Source organism: Muscardinus avellanarius (assembly GCF_963383645.1).
Source record: "Muscardinus avellanarius genome assembly, chromosome: 12".
Taxonomy (NCBI): domain Eukaryota; kingdom Metazoa; phylum Chordata; class Mammalia; order Rodentia; family Gliridae; genus Muscardinus; species Muscardinus avellanarius.
Window position 1 is genome coordinate 13359342 of NC_137798.1, and position 22396 is coordinate 13381737.

The 22396-nt window shown below is 51.1% G+C and overlaps 1 protein-coding gene across 6 annotated transcripts in view; it reads left to right on the forward strand.

Annotated features, from left to right (window-relative positions):
- Positions 1 to 22396, forward strand: part of FRMD5 (FERM domain containing 5) — a gene marked incomplete at both ends in the record, with an annotated part of 311565 nt that overhangs the window by 259831 nt on the left and 29338 nt on the right. For 4 of the 6 annotated variants that reach the window (XM_080708057.1, XM_080708055.1, XM_080708056.1 and 1 more), the window contains 6 exons: positions 1829 to 1933; positions 5948 to 5990; positions 6199 to 6277; positions 15155 to 15252; positions 18550 to 18673; positions 20341 to 20428. In XM_080708057.1, the coding sequence (XP_080564183.1) occupies positions 1829 to 1933; positions 5948 to 5990; positions 6199 to 6277; positions 15155 to 15252; positions 18550 to 18673; positions 20341 to 20428 (537 nt within the window). Of the gene's footprint in view, positions 1 to 1828; positions 1934 to 5947; positions 5991 to 6198; positions 6278 to 15154; positions 15253 to 18549; positions 18674 to 20340; positions 20429 to 22396 lie in introns of those variants that run through there. The other 2 variants (XM_080708059.1, XM_080708060.1) reach the window with 2 other exon arrangements.

A 22396-nucleotide genomic window follows, 5' to 3' on the forward strand; every position in this document is an offset into this window, starting at 1 on the left:
CCGGCGCAGTGGCGCACGCTCGAAACCCCAGAGCTCGGGAGGCTGAGACCGGGGGATCGCGGTTCGCGGCCAGCCTCAGCAACTTATGAGGCCCTCTGCAACTCAGTGAGACCCTGTTTCAAAATAAAAAAATAAAATAGGGCTGGGGGTATAGCTCAGAGGTAGAATGCCCCTGGGTTCTATTCCCAGTACCGCAAAAATAAATAAATAAATAAAAAGGAGCATGTGATAAATAAATCAGTAAACAAGAAGTAACTGCAGGTTGTTATGAAGGGCATGAACAGGATAGTTGCTGGAAAGTTACAGAAAGGGCCGTTCTGTAGGGAAGGACCTCTCTGTCAGAGGGGTCACTGGAGCTGACACCCAAGGTCAAGAGTGTCTGAGAGCGCTGCAGGAGGAACCTTCCATGCCGAGGGACCTTGGTGTGCCCAGGAGCAGGTCGCTGCTGGAGCAGAGAGGAGAATGACCTCGGATGTGCTGAGAGGCCGGAGCCGGGCCATGCAGGACAAGACCAGAGTTAGGACCATTCTGAGGGCAGTGAGAAGACGGTGTTAATCAGAGGCGCGGGGTGGTTAAAGATCACTGTGTGTTCAGTACCGCGTTGTGACAGATGAGAAACAAATTCCATTCGGACCTTGGGTGAACAACTTCAGCCTCTCTACAGAGGTATGCAACATAAAAGCTCTGAGGCTGACCCGCATGTCCTGCTATAGAAGGATCTGTGAGATGTCCTAAGTGGAAGAGGAGGAAAAAGATAAGAAACAGAACAGAGTGTAAAAAATGTGAGGTGCACAGGAACTAGGGGTGTAGGTAGATCCGTGGCAGGGTGCTTGCCTAGCATGTGCGCAACTCTGGGTCCAGCTCCCGGCACTGGAAAGAAATAAAGTGTTAAGAATGTATTTTTAAAGCTGGGCGTGATGGCGCTGGGTGTTGGTGGCGCACGCTTGTAATCCCAGCATTTGAGAGGCTGAGACAGGAAGATTGCAGTTCGTAGACAGCCTCAACTACTTAGTGAGACCCTTCACAACTCAGTGAGATCCTGTTTCAAAAATGTAAAAGACTAGCCGGGCGTGGTGGCGCACGCTTGTCATCCCCGCGCTTGGGAGGCTGAGACAGGAGGATCGCAGGTTCAAGGACAGCCTCAGAAACGCAGGAAGACCCTTAGCAACCTAGCGAGGCTCTATTTCAAAACAAAAATAATAACAATATAAAAAGGAGGCTGAGGGTGTAGTTTGGAGGGAGAACAAGCCTAGGGTCTAATCCTCGGTAATAAGAGAAAGAAAGAAGAGAAGAGAAGAGGAGAAAGGAGAGGGAAGGAAAGGAAAGCAAATAAAAGCCGGTCGTGGTGGCGCACACTTGTAATTCCAGCATTCTGGAGGCTGAGACAGGAGGATCATGGTTCACAGCCAGAATCAGCTACTTAGGCCCTCTGCAACTCAGTGAGACCCTGTTTCAAAATAAAGAATAAAAAATAGGGCTGGGGGTGTAGCTTGTAGGCAGAGTGCTCCTGGATTCCATCCCCAATAGTACCACAGGGGAAAAAATTTTAAAAAGAAAAGAGAAGAGGGAGGGAAGCTAGCTTTGTGCATTAATGGTTGCAACTGGGCTTACCTGACCCTGTCTGAATTCTCTGGCGCCTTTGTGATGGGAAGGGTTGTTGGACTGCTTCCAGGTGCTCAAAGCCGCCGCATTCCAGAGGAGTCTGGTTTCTCAGAGCACGTAGCGCACAGCTGTGAACACGGCCCCTTGATCTCCATCTGCAGCGGTTACAATTTTTAGCGTTAGCAGAGGGCCGCTCATTTCTCACTGAAGTCTGCTTCCTTTGCAGAGAGATGCCAAAGGCCAGTACCTGTTCGACCTCCTTTGCCACCACCTGAACCTACTTGAGAAAGACTACTTTGGGATACGCTTTGTGGACCCAGATAAGCAGCGGGTGAGTCAACCTCCAAGCCCAAAGAGAGCACAGGGTCATTCAGTGGCCCTTTTAATTTCTATTTTTTGAAACAGGGTCTTGCTAAGCTGCTGAGGCTGGCCTCCCTCCTGTCTCAGCCTCCCAAGACTGGGTTCGCAGGCGTGCACCCCACGAGCCGGCTGCCTGCACCTTTGAGGAGCCACTTTCCAAGATCATTATCATCTCAAATCCCAGGAGGTCCTTCTTCCTGGGTCCTGGAGACATGCCCCTCTCTGCAGAGCCAAATGAGAGTTCTTGGTACCTGGGGCCAGGTTACATCTAGGGCTGTGCCCTGAACACAGGAGCTTCCGTAGGAATCCGAAGGACCGCATCCCTTTCCTTTGCTCCGCCCTCTCCCATCTTCACTGGTGTCCTCCTCCTCCTCACCCCACAGAGCCGTGAGCAGCACCCGTGCTGGGGAAGCGGTGGCGGGGTCAGCCCTGCACTCCGTAAAGGCTCCACTCTGCGGACACCAGTGTCCTCCTGAGCCCTGGGCCTTGGTGCCCGGCCACAGACAGCACCCAGGACAGGAAGCTGCTTGTCCAGTTCACTAGCAAATTGTGTTTTCACACATGCAGTTTGTTGTCTGATCCAGGCTTCTCTCCTTCAGAAGATTCGCAAGAAGATGGAAAGAACCGAGAACATTATGCTTAGTGAGGTCAGCCAGCCACAGAAAGAGAAGGGACGTGTGTCTCCTCTAATACGCCCAAACTAGGGAGCATTGGGATACCAGAGGGACTCCAGATAATGGAGGGGAAACCTCAGCACAGCTAGAAAGGAAGGATGGAGAGGAAGAAGGCTGAGGTTGATTAATGGAGGAGCTACATCCGAATATGTGCATAAGTGTGACTGTAGCACGGTCATCTGGACACACATTGTTGGGGGGAGGCACCAAGACTGTGTGAATGTGTACGCCTTTGTTGATATGACCCACAGTATGACGTGAGACTATAGTGCACCAATAAAATAAAAAAATACCAAAAAGTCAGGTCGGTTACCCCAAGGCCTCTTCGTCTCCCAGTGTTTGAAGAAAAAGGACAAAGGGTGTCCTGTTGGTTAATTTTTAGTGAGGACAGAATGTGTCTGAGAAAAATAAGAGTGAATGCAGAGGTGATAAAGATCAGAAGGGGGAAGATCGAGCGGGCGCGGGGGCGCGCACTTGTGATCCCAGCATTCGGGAGGCGGGCGCGGGGGCGCGCACTTGTGATCCCAGCATTCGGGAGGCTGAGACAGGGGGATTGCGGTTCTGGGACAGCCTCAGCTACTCAGTGAGTGAGGCTCTTTACAACTCAGTGAGACCCGGTTTCACAATAAAGAATAAATGGGAAAAAGGAGAAATGAAGAAAAGAAATAAACACTATGGAAGCCGGGCATGGTGGCACATGTCTATAATCCCAGGACTTGGGATGCTGAAACGGGAGGATTGCAGGTTTGAAGCCAGCCTCAGGTACTTAGCAAGACCCTGAGCAATTGCGTGATGCACTATTTCAAAAATTTTTTAAAAAAAGGGCCGGAGGTGTAGCTTTAAAAAGGGGGGGCTGGAGGTGTAGCTTTAAAAGGGGGGGGCTGGAGGTGTAGCTTGGTGGTAGAATGCCCCTGGGCTCAGTGCCCAGCACCACACACACACGCACACACACACACGCACACGCACACACACGCACACACACACGCACACACACGCACACACAGTGCTCCACTCCCTTCCAGCCCCTTCCTGGTCTCCTCCAGCCTCGTTCTTTCTTGAACTCTCTCTCCCACTCCACCTATTGCCCTCGCCAGCTCCCCGGCCCTCTGCTGCTAAGGCCATCTCCAAGCCCTTTCATTTCTATCTTTTTTGCTCATTTCTTTAATCATCTCCCCACCTGATGGCTGGGGCACCCTGTTTACTGAATCCCTGCCACGTGCTCTGCCTCCCGCCTGGACGCAGCCTGGTGTGTGTGTGCCCGCTCCCCTCCGCAGGCCCAGCCTGGAACCCAGTGGTTTCTGGGCAGTTTCATCGCTGCCCTTGCTCCCCGCGAAGCCGAGCCGCGGTGGGCTGTGTAATGTGAGACGGACCTCTTGGCCACACTGAGTGGCTCTAATGAGTTGCCAGCCTCGTGGGAACCGAGATCAGAGGAATCGAGAGAGCGGAATGTCAGCCCGGATTACCCACGTGGGGCTGACGGACCAACTGACTCTTAGTGGTCCATTAAGCACGCGGCCCGCGGCCAGCCCAGAAGGTGCGAGCTGGGGATGGAGGGAGGCCAGGAGGCCTCTGCGTGGCCTTGGATACTTTCCTGCTAAAGGGAGGCCTCTGCCAAGGCATTACACTAAGTGGGAGTAGCCAGAAAGGCGGGAAGCGTGGACCTGGCCCCTTCGTCCACCCAGCAGCTCCCAGTCGAACACTGCAGGCCCAGGACGCCGTGGTAAACGAGACCACCTCCCGCCCTCGCGGCGCTCACATCCAGCGGCTTGCGCTGCTTCCAAGCAATGATCAAATTATGACGGTGTTAGCCCTCTGCAAATTGGCAAGGTGCCTGCGTAGTCCAAATAGCCGGGTATGGTGATGCTCACCTGGAGGCTGAGACAGGAGGATCGCAGGTTTGAGACCAACCTCAGCAACTTAGCAAGACTCTCAACAACCTAGTGAGTACCGTTTCAAATTAAAAAAAAAAAAAGCCGGGCGTGGTGGCGCGCGCTTGTCATCCCCGCGCTTGGGAGGCGGAGACAGGAGTTTTGCACAGGTTCAAAGCCATCCGTGCTGGCTTAGGAGACCCTGTTTCCAAATTTACCAAAAATAAAAAATAAAAAAAATATATATACACACACACATATATACATATATACATATATACATATATATGTGTGTGTGTGTGTATATATATGTGTGTGTGTATATATATGTATATATATATATATATATATATATATATATATATAGTAGGTCTGGGAGTGTAGCCCGAAGGTAGAAGGGTTTCCAGGAACCCCAGTACCACCAAAATAAATAAATAAATAAATAAATAATTTTTTTAAAGGGCTGGGAGTGTAGCTCAGAGGTAGAATGCCCCTGGGTTCAATCCAAGCAACACGCATCAATAACAGATTTTATAAAGGAGCCATATAGAATTGAGAAGCAGATATAGCATGGTCTCATTGTTTTCTTCCCCCAAATATAAGTGCCATGGGGAAAAGCATGCCAGTGTGTCCCCCCTCCGTAAAAACCCAGGGAACGTTGGGCGAAGCGGCACATGTGTGTAATCGTAGTACTTGGGAGACGGAGACAGGAGGACTGAGACTGAGACGCCTGCTGGGATTACAAGCGTGCGCCACCACGCCCGGCTGTTAATTATCTTAGGAAACTTAGACTTTAAACATTCTCGTATGGCAAGGAATCCTGAGTCTGTGTTCTCTAACACGGGGGTTGGCAACCCATGTTACTTCAACAAAAGTGGAAGTAAATATACGCCAGCCGTCTCTGCCTTCTCTCCACTGATGAAATTTTCTCTCGTCAGTAATTTCTAGAGTGGCTACCAATGGTCTCCATTCTACTTCTTTGCCAAAAAAAAAAAAAAAAATTCTTGGCGCATTATACAATACACCGTGCATTAAACTCAGCACGCCAACTCAAGCCTGTGGCCATTTGCCCCCGCACGCGCACACGCACACCCACATACACACGCACATGCGCACGCACACGCACACAGCCGCGCTCGCCTGCCGGCACGCCAGAGCCATGGCTCAGAACTCTGGCACCCGCTTTGGAAGGCAGCCCTTCCAGGAAGCCCAGAAATGGCATCTGAAACTGGAACTGCCCCTCCACGGCTAGCTCCGCGGGGAGCTTATTTCAGAAAGCCATAGCACTCTGTTCTCTCCGAACCTTTCACAAATCTGTATTTCACAAGCTTTGGGCGGCTCTTACCCTAGGCGAAAACCTGTCTGGTTATTGCCGTCGGGTAAAACAATTTATTCGCGACTCTGCGTCTCATTAGCGTCTCCGCGTCCTGTTCTCTGTTTCAGCACTGGTTGGAGTTCACAAAGTCCGTCGTGAAGCAACTGAGATGTAAGTAGTCCTTCTCCACAAAAAGAATAGAGCCTGGGAGGGCGGGCTGAGGCGCGGGGTAGTAATTCTACAAATGCCCTCTCCACGCTTCTGATCGCCAGCCGCCCCCCGGCGTGAGGACCGCCTGCGGCTGCGAGCATGCAGGGGGAGGTCCCCAGGTCTCTCTGGGCCGGGGTCTCCCCTGACGGGCATCGCTTTCTCTTTGCAGCCCAGCCTCCATTCACCATGTGCTTCCGTGTGAAATTTTACCCTGCAGACCCTGCCGCCCTGAAAGAAGAAATAACCAGGTGAGGCCACCCCACTGCCCCCCGCCACTGACACCTGTGGGAGAGGCAGGAGCGGGGACTGGGACCTCTAGATCCTCTCGTGTGGATGCTCCTAACTCTTTTAGGAAGGAACTCTTCCTAAATAGAACCTACGTACGTGTGTGTGTGTGTGTGTGTGTGTGTGTGTGTGTGTGTGTGTGTACCCAGGGGCATTCTACCTTCGAGCTACACCCCCAGCACTCTGTATTTTGAATCAGAGTCTTGCTGGCTGCGAACCCGGATCCTCCGGTCTCGGCCTCCCAAGGACTGGGATCGCGGGCCGCGCCACCGGGCCCGGCTACTCCTCTACTTGGTTTGCACGTTGCTCCCCCTCAGTGGAGCCGAGACGGCGGGCGCGTCCTCCATCCGGGAGCCGACACTTCACCTCTAACCGCTCCCTGCAGGGACTCTGGAGTATCTAATTAATCCGAAGCAATTTTTCTCTCCCTATGATGTGGCTGCCACAGACGCTTTGAGAGAGGACCGTGTTCCTTGCTTATTTGGGGGTTAAAGACAGACTCCTGGAAAATGCCAGGCCTTGACGTCGTAAGACAACCAGGAAATAATGAGGTGTCTAAATCCACACGGTAGACTCTGGCGTGCTGCTGGGTCGGGTCCGTGATGAACTCTTTATCGGAGGCTCATCCTCCGTGGCAGGCAGCAGCTGCACCGCAGGAATCCTATCTCATCCAGCGCCACTCGAGGATGAGAAGGACCCTCCGCGCCCGCCCGAGCCGTCCTGGCTATGTCTATAGAGCAAATTAAAGAGAGCGCCTGCCGGGCGTGGTGGCGCACGCTTGTAATCCCAGCATTCGGGAGGCTGAGACCTGGAGGATCGCGGTTCGCGGACAGCCTCAGCTACTTAGTGAGGCCCTCTGCAACTCAGTGAGACCCGGTTTCAAAATAAAGAATAAAAAATAGGGCAGGGGGTGTAGCCCGGAGGTCAAATGCCCCTGGGTTCCATCCCCAGACCCGCAAAAAAAAAAAAAAAAAAGAGAGCGCCTGATCTTCGAGGTGACGAGGTGACGTTGGTTCAGATGTACGAAGCGGGGCCGTAGGGAGGAGCTGAGGCCAGGGAGTCCCAGGCTGAAGGACGGCAGCGCACCCCTCCTGCAGCTGCGGGGTGGCAATCTGGGAATGCGTCTGTCACTTAGACTGCTTGTCCTGTGTGGCGACAATGATGAGGTCGGCTTCAGGACACTGCTGCTCAGGAAAACCCCACGGCAAGGAAGGAAAAAGAAAGCAGGAAGGAAGAGAATGGAGCGCTTTTTATTTTCCTTCCGAAGAGCATGCTTTCCATCAGGCGACAGGTGCAGCAGCCCATGCCTGTGACCCCAGGTGCACGGGAGGCCGAGGCAGGAGGATCCCGGGTTCAAGGCCAGCCTGGGCAACTTAGGGAGATCCTGTCTCAAAATAAAATAAAAAGGGCTGGGCTGTAGCTCAGTGGAGGAGCACTTGACTAGCATGTGCGGTGTCCTGGGTTCAATCCCCCATATACAGTACTGAAAATTTAAAAAAAAAAAAAAAAAAAAAAGGAAGGAGCAGAAGTTTCTAAGAGGGGAAAGCGCCCCCGCAGGGCCCAGCAGGGCCGCAGCAGCCTCCTGAGGACGTCAGAAGATCCCACATGTGCCCGGGCAGGGAGCGCCCACCAACTCTGAGCGCGGCGAGGCAGCCGGACCGAACCCGCCGCAGGGCACAGAGTCGAGGGCTCTGCTCACGGCCGGCAAGTGGGGCGGTCTGCAGAGCGGCGCATCCTGGCTAACGCGCGGCCCTGCAGCTCCGCACTGGGGCCAACGCGGGGCAGAGCCCCTGTGCTAACAACTTACACAGCAGAGCTTCCAGAGCACAGCCGCCCTCCTCCACCTCAGGGCCTGTCTCGGCTCTGAGCCCCCCACCCGCCGAAGGTGCCGGTGCCAGGCCAGCCACAGCCTGTGTGCCTGTCCACGCAGCGGAGCCCACTTGACAGGCTCTTGTGGAAAGCCTTGCAGCTTGACTCCCGTCACCCACCAGCAACTCCCTGCTCCCCGCCTCCCTGGACCAGCGGGGTCTGAAAGGGATCCAGCGAACAACTCTGTGAATGCAGAGCGCGCCGGGGTCATGCCGCTTGCCGATTCCATAGATGGAGAACGTCTGTGGTCATCTTGGCTTTAGGAATAGCTCTTCATACAATTTTCTTTTCTCTTATTTTTGGTAATGGGGATTGAACCCACATGTGTTCTACCTCTGAGCTACACCCTCAGTCTTTGTTTTAATTATTTTTTTATTGAAATGGGGTCTTGCTAACTTGTGGAGACTCTTGCTAAATTGCTGAGACTGGCCTCAAATCTGCAAACCTCCTGTCTTGGCCTCCTGAGTACCAGGATTATAGGTGTGCACCACTGTGCCCAGCTTTTTTTTTTTTTTTTTTTTGGTACTGGGAATGGAACCCAGGGGCATTCTACCTACCTCTGAGCCACACCCCCAGCCCTAATTTTTTATTCTTTATCTTTGAAACAGGGTCTCACTGAGTTGCAAAAGGCCTCACTAAGGATTACAAGCGTGCACCACCACGCCCATTTTTGTGCCCGGCTTCTTAATACAGTCTCCTAAATCAAAGGTCATTCTTTTATTTCTGTTGAGACCCTCTTACCCAGGAAGCGGCTATGCTACTTCTTCACTGTTGGGCGTGCACATAATATATTCAACCTCTTTGACCTTTGGACACCTCACTTGTAAAATGATATCCAGTTACTGTTGAGGAGTAACTGCTCTGTGAGGTTCCGTGCTTCCCAGCACCCCCAGGAGCCTCGTGCTAGCCAGGGCTCCACGTGTGTCCTGCCAGATGGACCGCCTGGTCCGTGCCAGTGCCGCACTCGGGACCTTGGCCGGGCCTCTCACCAAGCCATCAGACCTCCCGGATACGCCCACCAGCTCCTCTCCCATCTGCTGCCTTCATGCCAACCCCCTTGGACAGATGCCGCCCCCCGCTCACCTTCCAACCTTCTCTCCCTAGCCCGCAGCCTGCCAGCCTTGCCTGTGGTGTGAACCACGGGGTCCCCGTGGTTCCTGTGCCTTGCCCTCCCCGAGGCATTCTGGGAAGCCATGGAATCAGCTCCATCTCTCCCATCCCCCTCCCTGCTGATGTCAAGGGAGCAGGCACCTGCCGCAGCCTCACTGGATACTCACAGCTCATCCCTGGCCTCCAGCCCTTCATCCCACCTTGCTGCCAAACTAGTTTAGCTGTCAGTGGGTTTTTGTTTTCCTGGCACTGTGGGTCCTAAATTCCACTGCCATCTCAGCTTGCCCTATAAAGCCAGATTGAGAAAGGGGATCAAGCGGGCAGGAGAGAACTGCGCTTCAGTCTATCTCTTGGATTCTTCCCAGAGGATAAATTTAGTTTCAAATACTGGTTAATTTCTCTCATCATTTTTAAAAGTAATAAATAGGTTTTCTTGTCTAGGCTGGAGACAAAGCTGAGAAAATGAGGGTTTAGGCACCAGATTTAGCTTTTATCAGGAACTGCAGGTGTATGAACTCTTTGGAAAGATCAAATGGCAGAAGGAAATGGGGTGCGGGTGGAGCCCCCCGACGCGGACGCCCAGCCCATGGCACAGAGCAGGTGTTAAAAGCGAACAGAAGCCAGGCGTGGGGGCACACACTTGTAATCTGAGCATTCGGGAGGCTGAGACAGGAGGATCACGGATCGCAGACAGCCTCGGCTGCTTAGTGAGGCCCTTTGCAACTCAGTGAGACCCTGTTTCAAAATAAAGAATAAAAATAGGGCAGGGGGTGTAGCCTGGAGGTAGAATGACCCTGGGTTCCATCCCTAGTACTGCAAAAAAAAAAAAAAAAAAAAAAGGTAGTCAACCCCCATGTGGTTAGAAGATGCTTTGGGATTTTCTTAGAACAATCCTCATAAACTATAATCTACATACCATCACTGAGGGTCTAGTTAAAAGGTGCAGGTAGGGAAGGGGCCTGATGCTGCTCTGCCGCTCCAGTAAGCACCAGGTAATGCTGGTGTGCGGGCGACGCTTTGAGTACCAAGCCTGAGGACAGAAGGAGGTGGCTTGCTCTTTCCGTTCTGCGTGATGATTTCTTGAATAAGCCCAGAGCTCTGGTGGACGGCTGCTAGAGGCCCTTTCCACCTGCCTAAAGTTGCCCTCTCAGCCGTCCTATTTCTCTTTGGACATTTTACAGGATAAAGATGTGGAGACGGCCTGGTGGCCCACACCTAAAATCCTAGTGCTTGGGAGGCTGAGGCAGGAGGATTTCACTTTTCAGGCCAGGCTAAGCAACTCAGGAGCTTAGCAAGACCCGTTTCAAAATAAAAAGGGCGAGAGATGTAGTTCAGAGATAAAATGCCCCTGGGTTCAATCCCCAGTGCCAAAACAATTTTTAAAAATTTTTAAACTGAGCCGGGCGTGGTGGCGCACGCTTGTAATCCCCGCGCTTGGGAGGCAGAGACAGGAGGATCGCGGAGGTTCGAAGCCAGCCGCGCGCGCTGGCTTAGGAGACCCTGTTTCCAAAATGAAAATGTAAAAAATAGGTCTGGGAGTGTAGCCTGGAGGTACAAGGGCTTCCAGGAACCCCAGTACCACAAAAAAAAAAAAAAAAAAAAAAAATTTTAAACTGGCCAAGTGATCAGATGCGGTTCGGGAGGCTGAAACCAGAGGGTCGTGGTTCACAGACAGCCTCGGCTACTTAGTGAGACCCTGTGTCAAAATAAAGAATAAAGGTGATTTCGTTGGAAGCACCCCCACATGCTTCAGCATGGGGCTGTAACTATCTTCTATATTTCTATCTTTTTAATAAACTCCTTTAAAAATAAATAAAAAGAATAAAAAACAGGGCAAGGGGTGTAGCTCGGAGATTGAATGTCCCTGGGTCCCATCCCTAGTACCACACACACACACAAAAATTGTTTAGGAACTAGGACCCAATATATATATATTGGGCTTAAGCCGGGTATGGTGGCACACACCTGAAATCTTTCTACTTGGGAGGATGAGACAGGAGGATCACAGGTTTGAGGGCAGCCTTAGCAATATGATAAAACGCCCAGCCACCCGACAAGACCCTGTTTTAAAACAAAAAATCAAGCTGGGCGTGGTGGCGCACGCTTGTAATCCCCGCGCTTGGGAGGCAGAGACAGGAGGATCGTGCAGATTTGAAGCCAGCTGCGCTGGCTTAAGAGACCCTGTTTCCAAATAAAAATATAAAATAGGTCTGGGAGTGTAGCCCGGAGGTAGAAGGATTCCCAGGAACCCCAGTACCACCAAAAAAAAAAACAAAACAAAACAAAAAATCAAAAGGTCTGAGGGTGTAACTCAGAGGTAGAATGCCCCTGGGTTCAATCCCCAGTATCAAAGAGTATATATATTTTTAAAAGAAGACATGAGATGAGTGTGGTGCACACTTGTATTCCCAATACTTGGGAGGCTGAGACCAGAGGATCGCGGTTCGCGGACAGCCTCAACTACTTAGTGAGGCCCTCCGCAACTCAGTGATATCCTGTTTCAAAATAAAGAATAAAAAGTAGGGCTGGGGGTGTAGCATGCCCCTATGTTTAATCTCTAGTAATAAAAAAAAAAAGCTGAAGAAGGAGAAAGAGGAGGGGGTGGAGGGAGAGGAGGAGGGGAAGGAAGAGGAAGAGGGGGAGGAGGGAGGGGAGGACACAGGGCATCCTCTGTTTAATTCTCCAGTCTGAAAACAGAAGCAATGAAGCTTCCCGCTGCGTAAGGAGGGCCCACTTTCTTTTGGTTGAGACTGGTAGAACTTAAAGGAATTTCAGTCCATTTCCATCACTGCCCCAGGGACGCTGTAGTGATCTATTATCTGTCTGACAGAGTGCCACAAAACATAGCTTAAAGTAACAAGCATTTACGTCTCAGAGTTCCCATGGGTCGGGGGACTCCGGAGCGGCGGAGCCGGTGCCTCCGGCGTGGGGTCAGTAACGAGGCTGGCCAGGACCGTGGCCATCTGAGGCCTGACCAGGGCCCTGATTGCCAAGATTCCCGGCTGCTGGCCAAAGGCTTGGGCTCTTCACCACAGAGACCTTTCTCCAGAGCAGCTCGCCATCATCAAGCAGAGGCAGAGACCCAGGAAAAAGAGCAAAAAGGAAGCCGCAGCGGCTCTGTGGCCGGTCCCTCGCTTCCCTTTCAGTCCGTTGTGAGAAGCAAGTCACCAAGTGCAGCCCACACTCAACAGGGGGATTGCCTTCCATCACACACACACACACACAAACACACACACACACACACACACACACACACACACACATTTTTAACTGGGTATTGAACCCAAGGATCCTCTACCACTGAACTGTACCCCAGCCCCTTTTAAAATTGTTCAAAATATGCCAGGCGTGGTGGCGCACGCTTGTAATCCCAGAACTGAGGAGGCTGAGACAAGAGGATCTCAGTTCACAGCCAGCCTCGGCTACTTAGTGAGGCCCTTTGCAACTCAGCGAGACCCTGTTTCAAAATAAAGAATAAAAAAAATAGGGCTGGGGTGGAGCTTGGAGGTAGAATGCCCCTGGGTTCCATCCCCACTACCACAAAACAAACAAACAAACAAACAAACAAATAAATAAATATTTCAAAACACGATCTCAGGCAGGGCGTGGTGGCACACGCTTGTAATCCCAGCATTCGGGAGGCTGAGACTGGAGGATCACGGTTCACGGACAGCCTCAGCTACTTAATGAGGCCCTCTGCAACTCAGTGAGACCGGTTTCCAAATAAAGATTAAAAAAATAGGTCAGGGGGTGTAGCTCGGAGGTTGAATGCTCCTGGGTTCCATCCCCAGACCCGCAAAAACAAAAACCAACAACAACAACAACAACAACAACAACAACAACAACAACAAAATGATCTCAATAAGTTACTACACTGATTTTGAACCTACGATCCTCCTGTCTCAGCCTCCCAAATACTGGGATTCCAAGCGTGCGCCATCACGCCCGGCTTGTAGACATATTTTGAAGCCCTTGTAGAGGCTCCCTGGCCATCTTTGCTGTGCACCTTGGTCTCGCAGGTTTGCGCAGGAGACCTGTGCAGTTATGGTTGTCAAAGATCACATTCCTTCTGCAGACATTTCAGCATGGAAAGTCTTCAGTTCCATTCCACCGGGACAGGATCCATCCAGCTACCTGTGAAATCACAAAGCAGTTATGGCACGAGGCGGCGTGTAACACAGAAATCAAGAGCCGTGTTCACGAGTCACACAGTCCTGAATCCGAGTCCACCTCTGCCACTTAGCTTTGTGTCCATGAGAAAAAAAGCACTAAAGCTTCAGCTTTGCCTCAAAAAACAGGGGTATTTGTCATGCCTAGCTCAAGGGCTATGTAATCCCAGTACTTGGGAGGCTGAAATAGGAAGAATCACAGGCTTGAGGCCAGCCTCAGCAATTTATCAAGACCCTATTTAAAAAAAAAAAAAAAGAAAAAAGGTCTGGGGATGTATCTCAGAGATAGAATGCCCCTGGATTCAATCCCTGAATTCAATCCCCAGTACAGAGAGAGAGAGAGAGAGAGAGAGAGGCAGAAACAGAGAGAAAGACAGAGAGAGACAGAGAGAAGAAGAGGAGAAGGAGGAGGAGGAGGAGGGAAAACATTATATAAGAATTAAATGAAGACTGGCATGGTGGCTTATGCCTGTAATCCCAGTAGCATTCGGGAGGCTGAGGCATGAGGGTTCCGGTTCTCAGCCTACTTAGAGAGGTCCTCCACAACTCAGTAAGACCATTTCAAAATGAAGATTAAAAAATAGGGCTATAGCTCAAAGGTAGAATGCCCCATCAGTACTGCAAAAAAAAAAAAAAAAAAGAATTAAGCCGGGTGAGGTGACACACGCTTGTAATCCCCGCGCTTGGGAGGCTGAGACAGGAGGATCACACAGGTTCCAAGCCAGCCTCAGCTACTTAGTGAGGCTCTCAGCAACTCAGTGAGACCCTGTTTCAAAATAAAGTATAAAATAGGCCTGGGAGTATAGCCCAGAGGTAGAAAGCCCCGGGTTCCACCCCCAGTGCCACCAAAATAAATAAATAAAAGAATTAAATGAAACAGTGAGCGCGAGTACACAGCACCTGGACGGCAGATGGGAAGGCCTCCATGCTTCTCTGCGCCCACTGGCTCTTGCCCTTGACATCGACCTCTCCCTGCAGCGGGCATCAGCATTGGAAGAGGTGCTGGCCACAGATTTCTGCTTGGTTTTGGTGTTCCCTTCACTGGTGCCTCTTAGACTCTCCTCCCATCTAGAGAGGTCTGGTGGCCTCTGCCGGTTGCCGCAGGCTCCTGCCACACACGGGCAGATTCTCTGTTGTTTGCTTAGGGTAGTGAGGACTGGACCTGGGGCATTCTGTCTCCAAGAATGATTACCCCCATTTAATTTGGTTTTGAAACAGGGTCTCAATAGTTGCTGAGGACCTAAGTTTCCAGAGGCTCTTCTTGAACCTGCGATCCTCCTGTCTCAGCCTCTCAAGTCCTGGGATTCCAGATGTGCTTGTGTGCCCGGCCACGGATGGACAGATTCCATTGAGAAGCGAGGCCCAGCTCTTCCTGGGCTAGCTCCTCCGCCTGCTGGTCCCTGAAGTCCGAGGAAGGAGGCCCAGTGTCTTTTGCAGCCCTGGGTTGGCTGGGGCTGACTCCTTCCAAATCCCCACCCTGTGCGGTGAAGGGGTCCCAGAAGTGCCATTTCTGTTGTGAGCGACAGAAGAAAGTCTCCGGGAAATGCAAAATGTATTTGTTCTACGGTTTGAGACTTTTTTTGAATGTAGTAAAAGTATCCTGACAAAGATTTTGATAGGCTTATACTGCATATTTATGTCTTTAAAGCAATCAAAGTGATCCTTTCTCCTTCACTCTGTTTTTCTCTCCAGGTATTTAGTCTTCCTCCAGATCAAAAGGGATCTCTACCACGGCCGCCTCCTCTGTAAGACTTCTGACGCCGCCTTGTTAGCGGCTTATATCCTTCAAGGTAATGACTGTTGACAGGATAAATTTGCTTTTCGTGCTAAGTCCTGATCACATGAGTTTGCTTTCTACAGATGACTACTTCTTGGATCTAGGCTGCCCTGACTTGGGGCAGCATCCACACTAGAGGGTTTTGGCAAGTGCTGGGCGCGGTCCTCACCACGCCCGGGGCCTCGCTGCGGCCCCAAAGTCGTTCTGACTCCACCATGGGCTTTGCTCTGTGCCCTTGGTTGATAATGTACGTGACTGAGACTTTGGAGAACAATCGAAATCAATTTCTTCCTCTCCTCCCCCTTGAATCTCTGAGGCAGCTGGGCACTCTGGTATCCATTTCAGAGACCTTTCAGACTGCTCAACGGTGAAAGCGTGCCCAGGTAACATGCACGTTTGCCAGGACGTTTGCTAGGATGCTAAGACGTAAGAATTGAGCCTCGCAGGGCTTGTGCCCGCCCTGGATTTTTCTTTCTTTCTTCCTTCCTTCCTTCCTTCTTTCTTTCTTTCTTTCTTTCTTTCTTTCTTTCTTTCTTTCTTTCTCAGAACAGTGGGAGAGACATACTCTTCACCTATGTCCCTGTCCTCTCGGGGACATGCTAAGGATGCTCATGCTAGACTTCTTAGTCCTCAGTGAAGCTCTCGTTACCACTGGACCATTTGGGGACCACAGCACTAACTCATGACGTTTCCACCAAGGAATCCAAACTCTTAATTGGGAATCCGTGAGCTCCCAGAGCGACTTTGTGTAAAGCAAGTGGAACGTGCTTACCAATTGGAAATTAGAGTCTTTGTGCCAGGAGAAACGGCAAAACTGTGTTAAGAATGTAAAAGCCAAGCCGGGCGTGGTGGCGCACACTTGTAATCCCCAAGCTCGGGAGGTGGAGACAGGAGGATCACGCAGGTTCGAAGCCAGCCTTAGCTACTGAGTGAGGCTCTCGGCAACTTAGTGAGACCTTGTTTCCAAATAAAGTATAAAAATAGGTCTAGGAGTGTAGCCCAGAGGTAGAAGGCCCCTAGATCCCATCCCCAGTGCCACAAAAAAAGAAAAACAAATAAATAAAAAGAATGTAAAAGCCACCCCTTGCTACTTTGCTTTTAGAAACTACTGTTAGAAAGCAGCTCAGTGGGAAGCCTGCAGGTGCTTCTAATTTTAAGGCACCCTGAAGGGCACCCTTTCCTTTTCGGGGGAGGTCGTATGTACATGTAACTGGAGAGACTGAACCCAGGAGTGCTCTACCACTGAACTGTATCTCAGCCCTTTTCAAATTTTTTGAAACAGGGTGTCAGTAAGTTGCCACTCAGGCCTCAAAACTGCAACCTTCCTGCCTCAGTCTCCCAAGTACTAGGATTACAGGTGCATGCCCCCACACCTGGCCCCCTTTCCTTTTTTTTTTTTTTCCCAGTACTGGGGATGGAACCTGAAGACATTCTACCTCCAAACTACACCCTCAGCCCTATTTTTTATTCCTTATTTTGAAACAGGCTCTCACTGAGTTGCAAAGGACCTAAGTAGCTGAGGGTGTCCGAAAACCCAGATCCTCCTGTCTCAGCCTCCCGAATGCTGGGATTACAAGCGTGCACCATCATGCCTGGTCCCCTTTTCTTTTCAAAGAGAAAGCCTGGATGAATCTAAATGCACTCTTAAGCTCTACTCTTTTCTACAATTTTACTCTAATAGTCATATTGAATTATTCTCCTTTTTTATTATTTAAAGAAATACTTGATGTTTCTACTTGGTGCTTTCTGAATGCAATCAAAATAAATTAACGTTCAAGGTCGTCACAGACTTCAGGAGAAGCCTTTAGTCTCTTGCTAAACCATAGAAATTCTCAAGGAATTCGGAAGGCACCGTGAGCAGATTTCTAATGAGAAATCACACGCCACAATATGGTATTTAGCCAGAGAAGAGAGCATACTTTCCTCTCCCTCACCTAGTGTGTGGCTCTCCCAAGGAAGGAAAGGGCAGCCACAGAGCCCTGGAACCTCCTTCCCTCCAAACCCAGAATGCTGCCTGCAGTCGGCTGGAGGAAGCAGGCTCTGCCCTGGAGCACAGAGTCGGGAGCATCCTGGAGCACAGAGTCGGGAGCACCATGGACCCACCACCTCCCACAGTTGCTGACCTGCAATTTCAGCAGTGTTAGCGATAAACTCTCTGCATGACCAGAGGGGGGGATTAAAAAAAAAAAACAGTCAGGGCATGAAGAAATCAGCCTTAACCAGGCGTGGCACAGGTGGTGGCACACGCCTGTAATCCTAGTACTTGGAGGCTGAGACAGGAGGATTGAAGGTTCCAGCCCCAGCAAGTAGTGAGACTCTCATCAACCTATCGAGATGCTGTATCTAAATAAGAAATAAAATTTCACTGGGGGTGTAGTTTAAAGGTAGAATGCCTCTGGGTTCAATCCCCAGTATGAGAAAGAAAAGAAAGAAAGAAAAGAAAGAAAAGAAAGGAAGAAAGGAAGAACGAAAGAAAGAAAGAAAGGAAAGGAAAGGAAAGGAAAGGAAAGGAAAGGAAAGGAAAGGAAAGGAAAGGAAAGGAAAAGAAAAGAAAGATAGCCTTAGAACTCGGTGTTTCCAGATCGGGCACGGCAGCATACTCCTGTAATCCCAGTACCTGGAAGGTTAAGGCAGGAGGAGTACAGATTTGAGGCGAGAGTATGATAACTTAGCGAGACCCTGTTTCATAATAAAGAAACCTTTTAAAGGGCTGGAGGCATGGCTCAGAGGCAGCATTCCCCCGGGTTCAATCCCCAGTACCAAAGAGAGAGACCGCGATGGAGAGGAGGAGAACTCAGGTTCTCCTCTGAGAACTCTGAGGTTAACCTAGACTTCTCATCTTCAGGATTTCTTATTTTGATTTGCACAGAGGACCCACGTTCGACTTTGGATCGTGGCTCATTTATCCACTAGATTTGTCCCTGCAGAAAGTCCTCAAAATGAGATTTGCACTTCCGATCCGGTTGGGCGCGGGGGTCCTGCCTTCCCGCTCAAGCTCTCGGGCCTGGCTGGAGGCTGAGCGATCGAGGACCGCAGCCCGGGCCTCCGCTCTTTTATCGCGCGTTCGCTTGTGGGTGACCCCAGAACACAGGGCCCGCTGTCTCTCGGCTTCACCCTGCACGTTAGCCCAGCGCGCGCCCCTGGAGACGCAGGTGGGCGCGCTCCGAGGCGCCTGCTGCCGCCCGGCGCAGAGGCGCGTCCCTGCGCTTTGCCAGTGGCGATTTGGCTGATGCTGAGCTTGACCTCTTGCTGCCCCGCGATGGTGACTTACCTGTCTGCCCCTTGTCTCCCTCTCCCTTGCATTTGAAAGCGGAGATCGGGGATTATGACCCTGGGAAGCACCCTGAAGGCTACAGCTCCAAGTTCCAGTTTTTCCCAAAGCATTCAGAGAAGCTGGAAAGGAAAATTGCTGAGATTCACAAGACAGAACTCAGGTACGTGGGACCTACTCACTTCCGGCCCAGGATGCTGAGCGCGGAGCTGTGTGCTGTGTTCTCTGGTCTCGAAGACGGTTGGTGGCACAGAGTGACGGCCTGGCCCTCCTGACCCTGGGGTACCACGCGGGGAGATTCTCCGACCACACAAGCCCGGTGGACTCACACTCCAAGAGTGTTTTAGGGCCCAGCATGGTGGCACACGCTTGTAATCCCGGTATTTGGGAGGCTGAGACAGGAGGATCGCAGGTTTGTGGCCAGCCTCAGGTACTTAGTGAAGCCCTCCGCAACTTAGTGAGACCCTGTTTCAAAATAAAGAATAAAAAATAGGCCTGGGGGTGTAACTCGGAGGTAGAATGCCCCTGGGTTCCATCCTCGGTACTGAAAAAAAAAAATCTTTATAAATGCTTGCATTTTTACTGTTCTGAGGAAGCTCTGTGCTGGGGAAGGGCTGTTTCTAGTGGTCATAGTAAATGTAAACTAGTTCCTACCCTGGCCATACATACCCTTCCCCGCCCCCCAAAAACCCTTTGCCCTCACTCAGTTTTACCAACAAATATAGTTCCAAGCCTCCTTAGCCATTGTGAACAGAGCCCCCGACCATCGTGGGCGACACGACAGGGCCTTGCCTCTCCAGGGGAATGGAGACACCTATCAGAGTGTGATCCCAGTGTTTCCACCCTCTCCCAGCTCCTCGGAGGCTCCGTCTACAGCTGTCTTTGGGAAGCAGTGACCCCTTGTGGTAAAGATGAGATTAAACACGGCCCTCTGCGTGCTCTTGTGGTCCCTTCAAAGAAGAAAGATCAGGGAGGCCCTGGGTCTGCCTGGAGGGCATGAGACGTCAGTCAGAGTAATGAAGACTGTCCTCAGGAAACGCAGTCCAAGGCAGGGGGTCCCCCAAGAAATGATGCCTGCTTTGAGGACCCCAGAGATGTGGGCCAACTTCTCAGGGAAATGGAGCCCAGGGTGGCTACTACCCTCCACTCAAGGGATGAGGACGGCCCCTGAGGTATAGCAGCGTGCAAGCCACCTCAGAGACTCCGCCCTTTGCCTACCGTTAAAGTATTTCCCGAACACCTTTCCTGTCTTGGGCTTGCTGGTAGATACAGAAGGCTACCTTCACACCAATACCTATTGACCCAGGTGTAAAACTGTGACGGTACTGGGGGTGGAGCCCAGGGGCATTCTACCTCCAAGCTGCATCCCCAACCCTGTGCCGTGTGTGTGTGTGTGTGTGTGTGTGTGTGTGTGTGTGTGTGTGTGGTACTGGGGTTCCTGGAAACCCTTCTACCTCCGGGCTACACTCCCAGACCTATTTTATATATTTATTTGGAAACAAGGTCTCTTAAGCCAGTGAGGCTGGCTTCGAACCTGTGCAATCCTCCTTGTCTCCGCCTCCCAAGCGCGGGGATTACAAGCGTGTGTCACCACGCCCGGCCCCAGCCCTATTTTTTATTCTTTATTTTGAAAGAGGGTCTCACTGAGTTGTAAAGGGCCTCACTATGTAGCTGAGGCTGTCCGCGAACCCAGATCCTCTTGTCTCAGCCTCCCAGTGCTGGGATTACAAGCGTGCGCCACCACGCCCGGCACCGGAGCATTTCTTAATGGAGACTTTAGCTCAGGGGAACCTGTGAACCCCTGAACTCATCTCATTTTCTTTATTCCAGTGGCCAAACACCAGCAACATCGGAGCTGAATTTCTTAAGAAAAGCGCAGACGCTGGAGACGTACGGGGTAGATCCCCACCCATGTAAGGTAAGCCTCCCCAGGGAGAGGCCGCACCGCCCTGCCTCCTCCCCAAGCACAGGAGCAAAGGACCACGTGCTCGAGCCCACAGGCCCCTTAGTGTGTGCAGAAGAGGCTTCTCCAGGGACAGAGCCCAGAGAAAATGCCTCATGTTGAAAACTCCTCTGCATTCCGCACCGTGTGATTTTTTGGTGCCACGGCAACGTCAGGGCGAAGTCAATCTCCATAACAAATCAGAAAGTGGAGCCCGGCTTGGGCACCGCGGGCAATGTGGTAGAAATGAAGACGAGGAATAAGGACGGTGCCCTGCAGCCATGGTCAGCGGCCACTTGGCAAGCTGACCCATAATCTAGTTTCTTTCCAAGAGCAGGTTTTATTGACTGCAGTGGCGTAAGTCACCACTCAGAACTGCAGTGGAGTCACCTTTAATTCCATGATGCGCCTGGAAGGGGAATTACTGCCAGCCTGGCCTCTCGGAGCCCATCACTTCTGAGAACAGCGGAGACAGAGCACAGCCCCTTCCTGCCCCCTTTCCCCGCGGCCACATCCCTCCCCTGCAGCTCCCTGGTGCCTTGGTCTCTGTTTCTTTACATTTCTGCCTATCCATAGTAACCCCAGTGACTTGGGAGGCCAAGACAGGAGGATGGCACGTTTGAGGGCAGACTGGGCAATTTAGTGAGACCCTGTCTCAAAATAAAAATTATTAAGCCAGGCATGGTGGCCCACGCATCCATGGTGTAACCCCAGCATCCAGGAGGCTGAGACAGGAGGATCCTGTTCCACAGACAGCCTCAGCTACTTAGTGAGGCCCTTTGCAACTCACTGAGACCCTGTTTCAAAATGATGAATAAAATATCGGGCTGGGGGTGTAGCTCAGAAGTAGAATGCCCCTGGGTTCATCCCCAGTGCAGAAAAAAAATTATATACAGCTGGGATTTTAGGCATTGTAATACATGCCTGTAATTTCAGTACTTGGGAAGCTGAGACAGGAGGATCATAGATTAGAGGCCAGCCTCAGCAATTTAGCAAAGCTCTCAACAACTTAGCAAGACCCTCTTTCCAAATAAAAAACAGAATGGTCGAGCATGGTGGCGAACGCTTGTAATCCCAGCATTCAGGAGGCTGAGACTGGAGGATCGCAGTTCGCGGCCAGCCTCAGCTACTACTTTGTAAGACCCTTTGCAAATCAGTGAGACCCTATTTCAAGAATAAAAAATACCGCCGGGCGTGGTGGCGCACTCTTGTAATCCCCGCGCTTGGGAGGCGGAGACAGGAGGATCGCGCAGGTTCAAAGCCAGCTGTGCTGGCGTAAGAGACCCTGTTTCAAAAATATAAAATAGGTCTGGGAGTGTAGCCCGGAGGAAGAAGGGCTTCCAGGAACCCCAGTACCACCAAAAAAAAAAAAAAAGAATAAAAAAAAAATAGGGCTGGGAGTGTGGCTCAGAGATAGAATGCCCCTGGGCTCCATCCCCAGTGCCTCAAAAATAAATAAATAAATAAATAAATAAATAAATAAATAAATAAATAAATAATGGGGCTGGGTGTAGCTCAAAAGTAGAATGCTCCTGGGATCTATCCTCAGCACCACAATAAAAATTAAAAGAAGAGCCGGGCGTGGTGGCGCACCCTTGTAATCCCCGCGCTTGGGAGGCTGAGGCAGGAGGATCACACAGGTTCGAAGCCAGCCTCAGCTACTTAGTGAGGCTCTCAGCAACTTAGTGAGACCCTGTTTCCAAATAAAATATAAAAAAGGTCTGGGAGTATAGCCTGGAGATAGAAAGCCTCTGGGTTCCACCCCCAGTACCACCAAAAATAAAAAAATTAAAAGAAGGTGGTATATAGCTCAGCGGGATGTTGCACCCCTAGGTTCAATCCTCAGTGCTGCAAGGGAGAGAGATGAAGGAGGAGAGACAGACAGACAGACAGACAGAGCCCGAGCCCCAAGCTTTCCAGCTGACTCAAAGGCAGCAGTAGCGG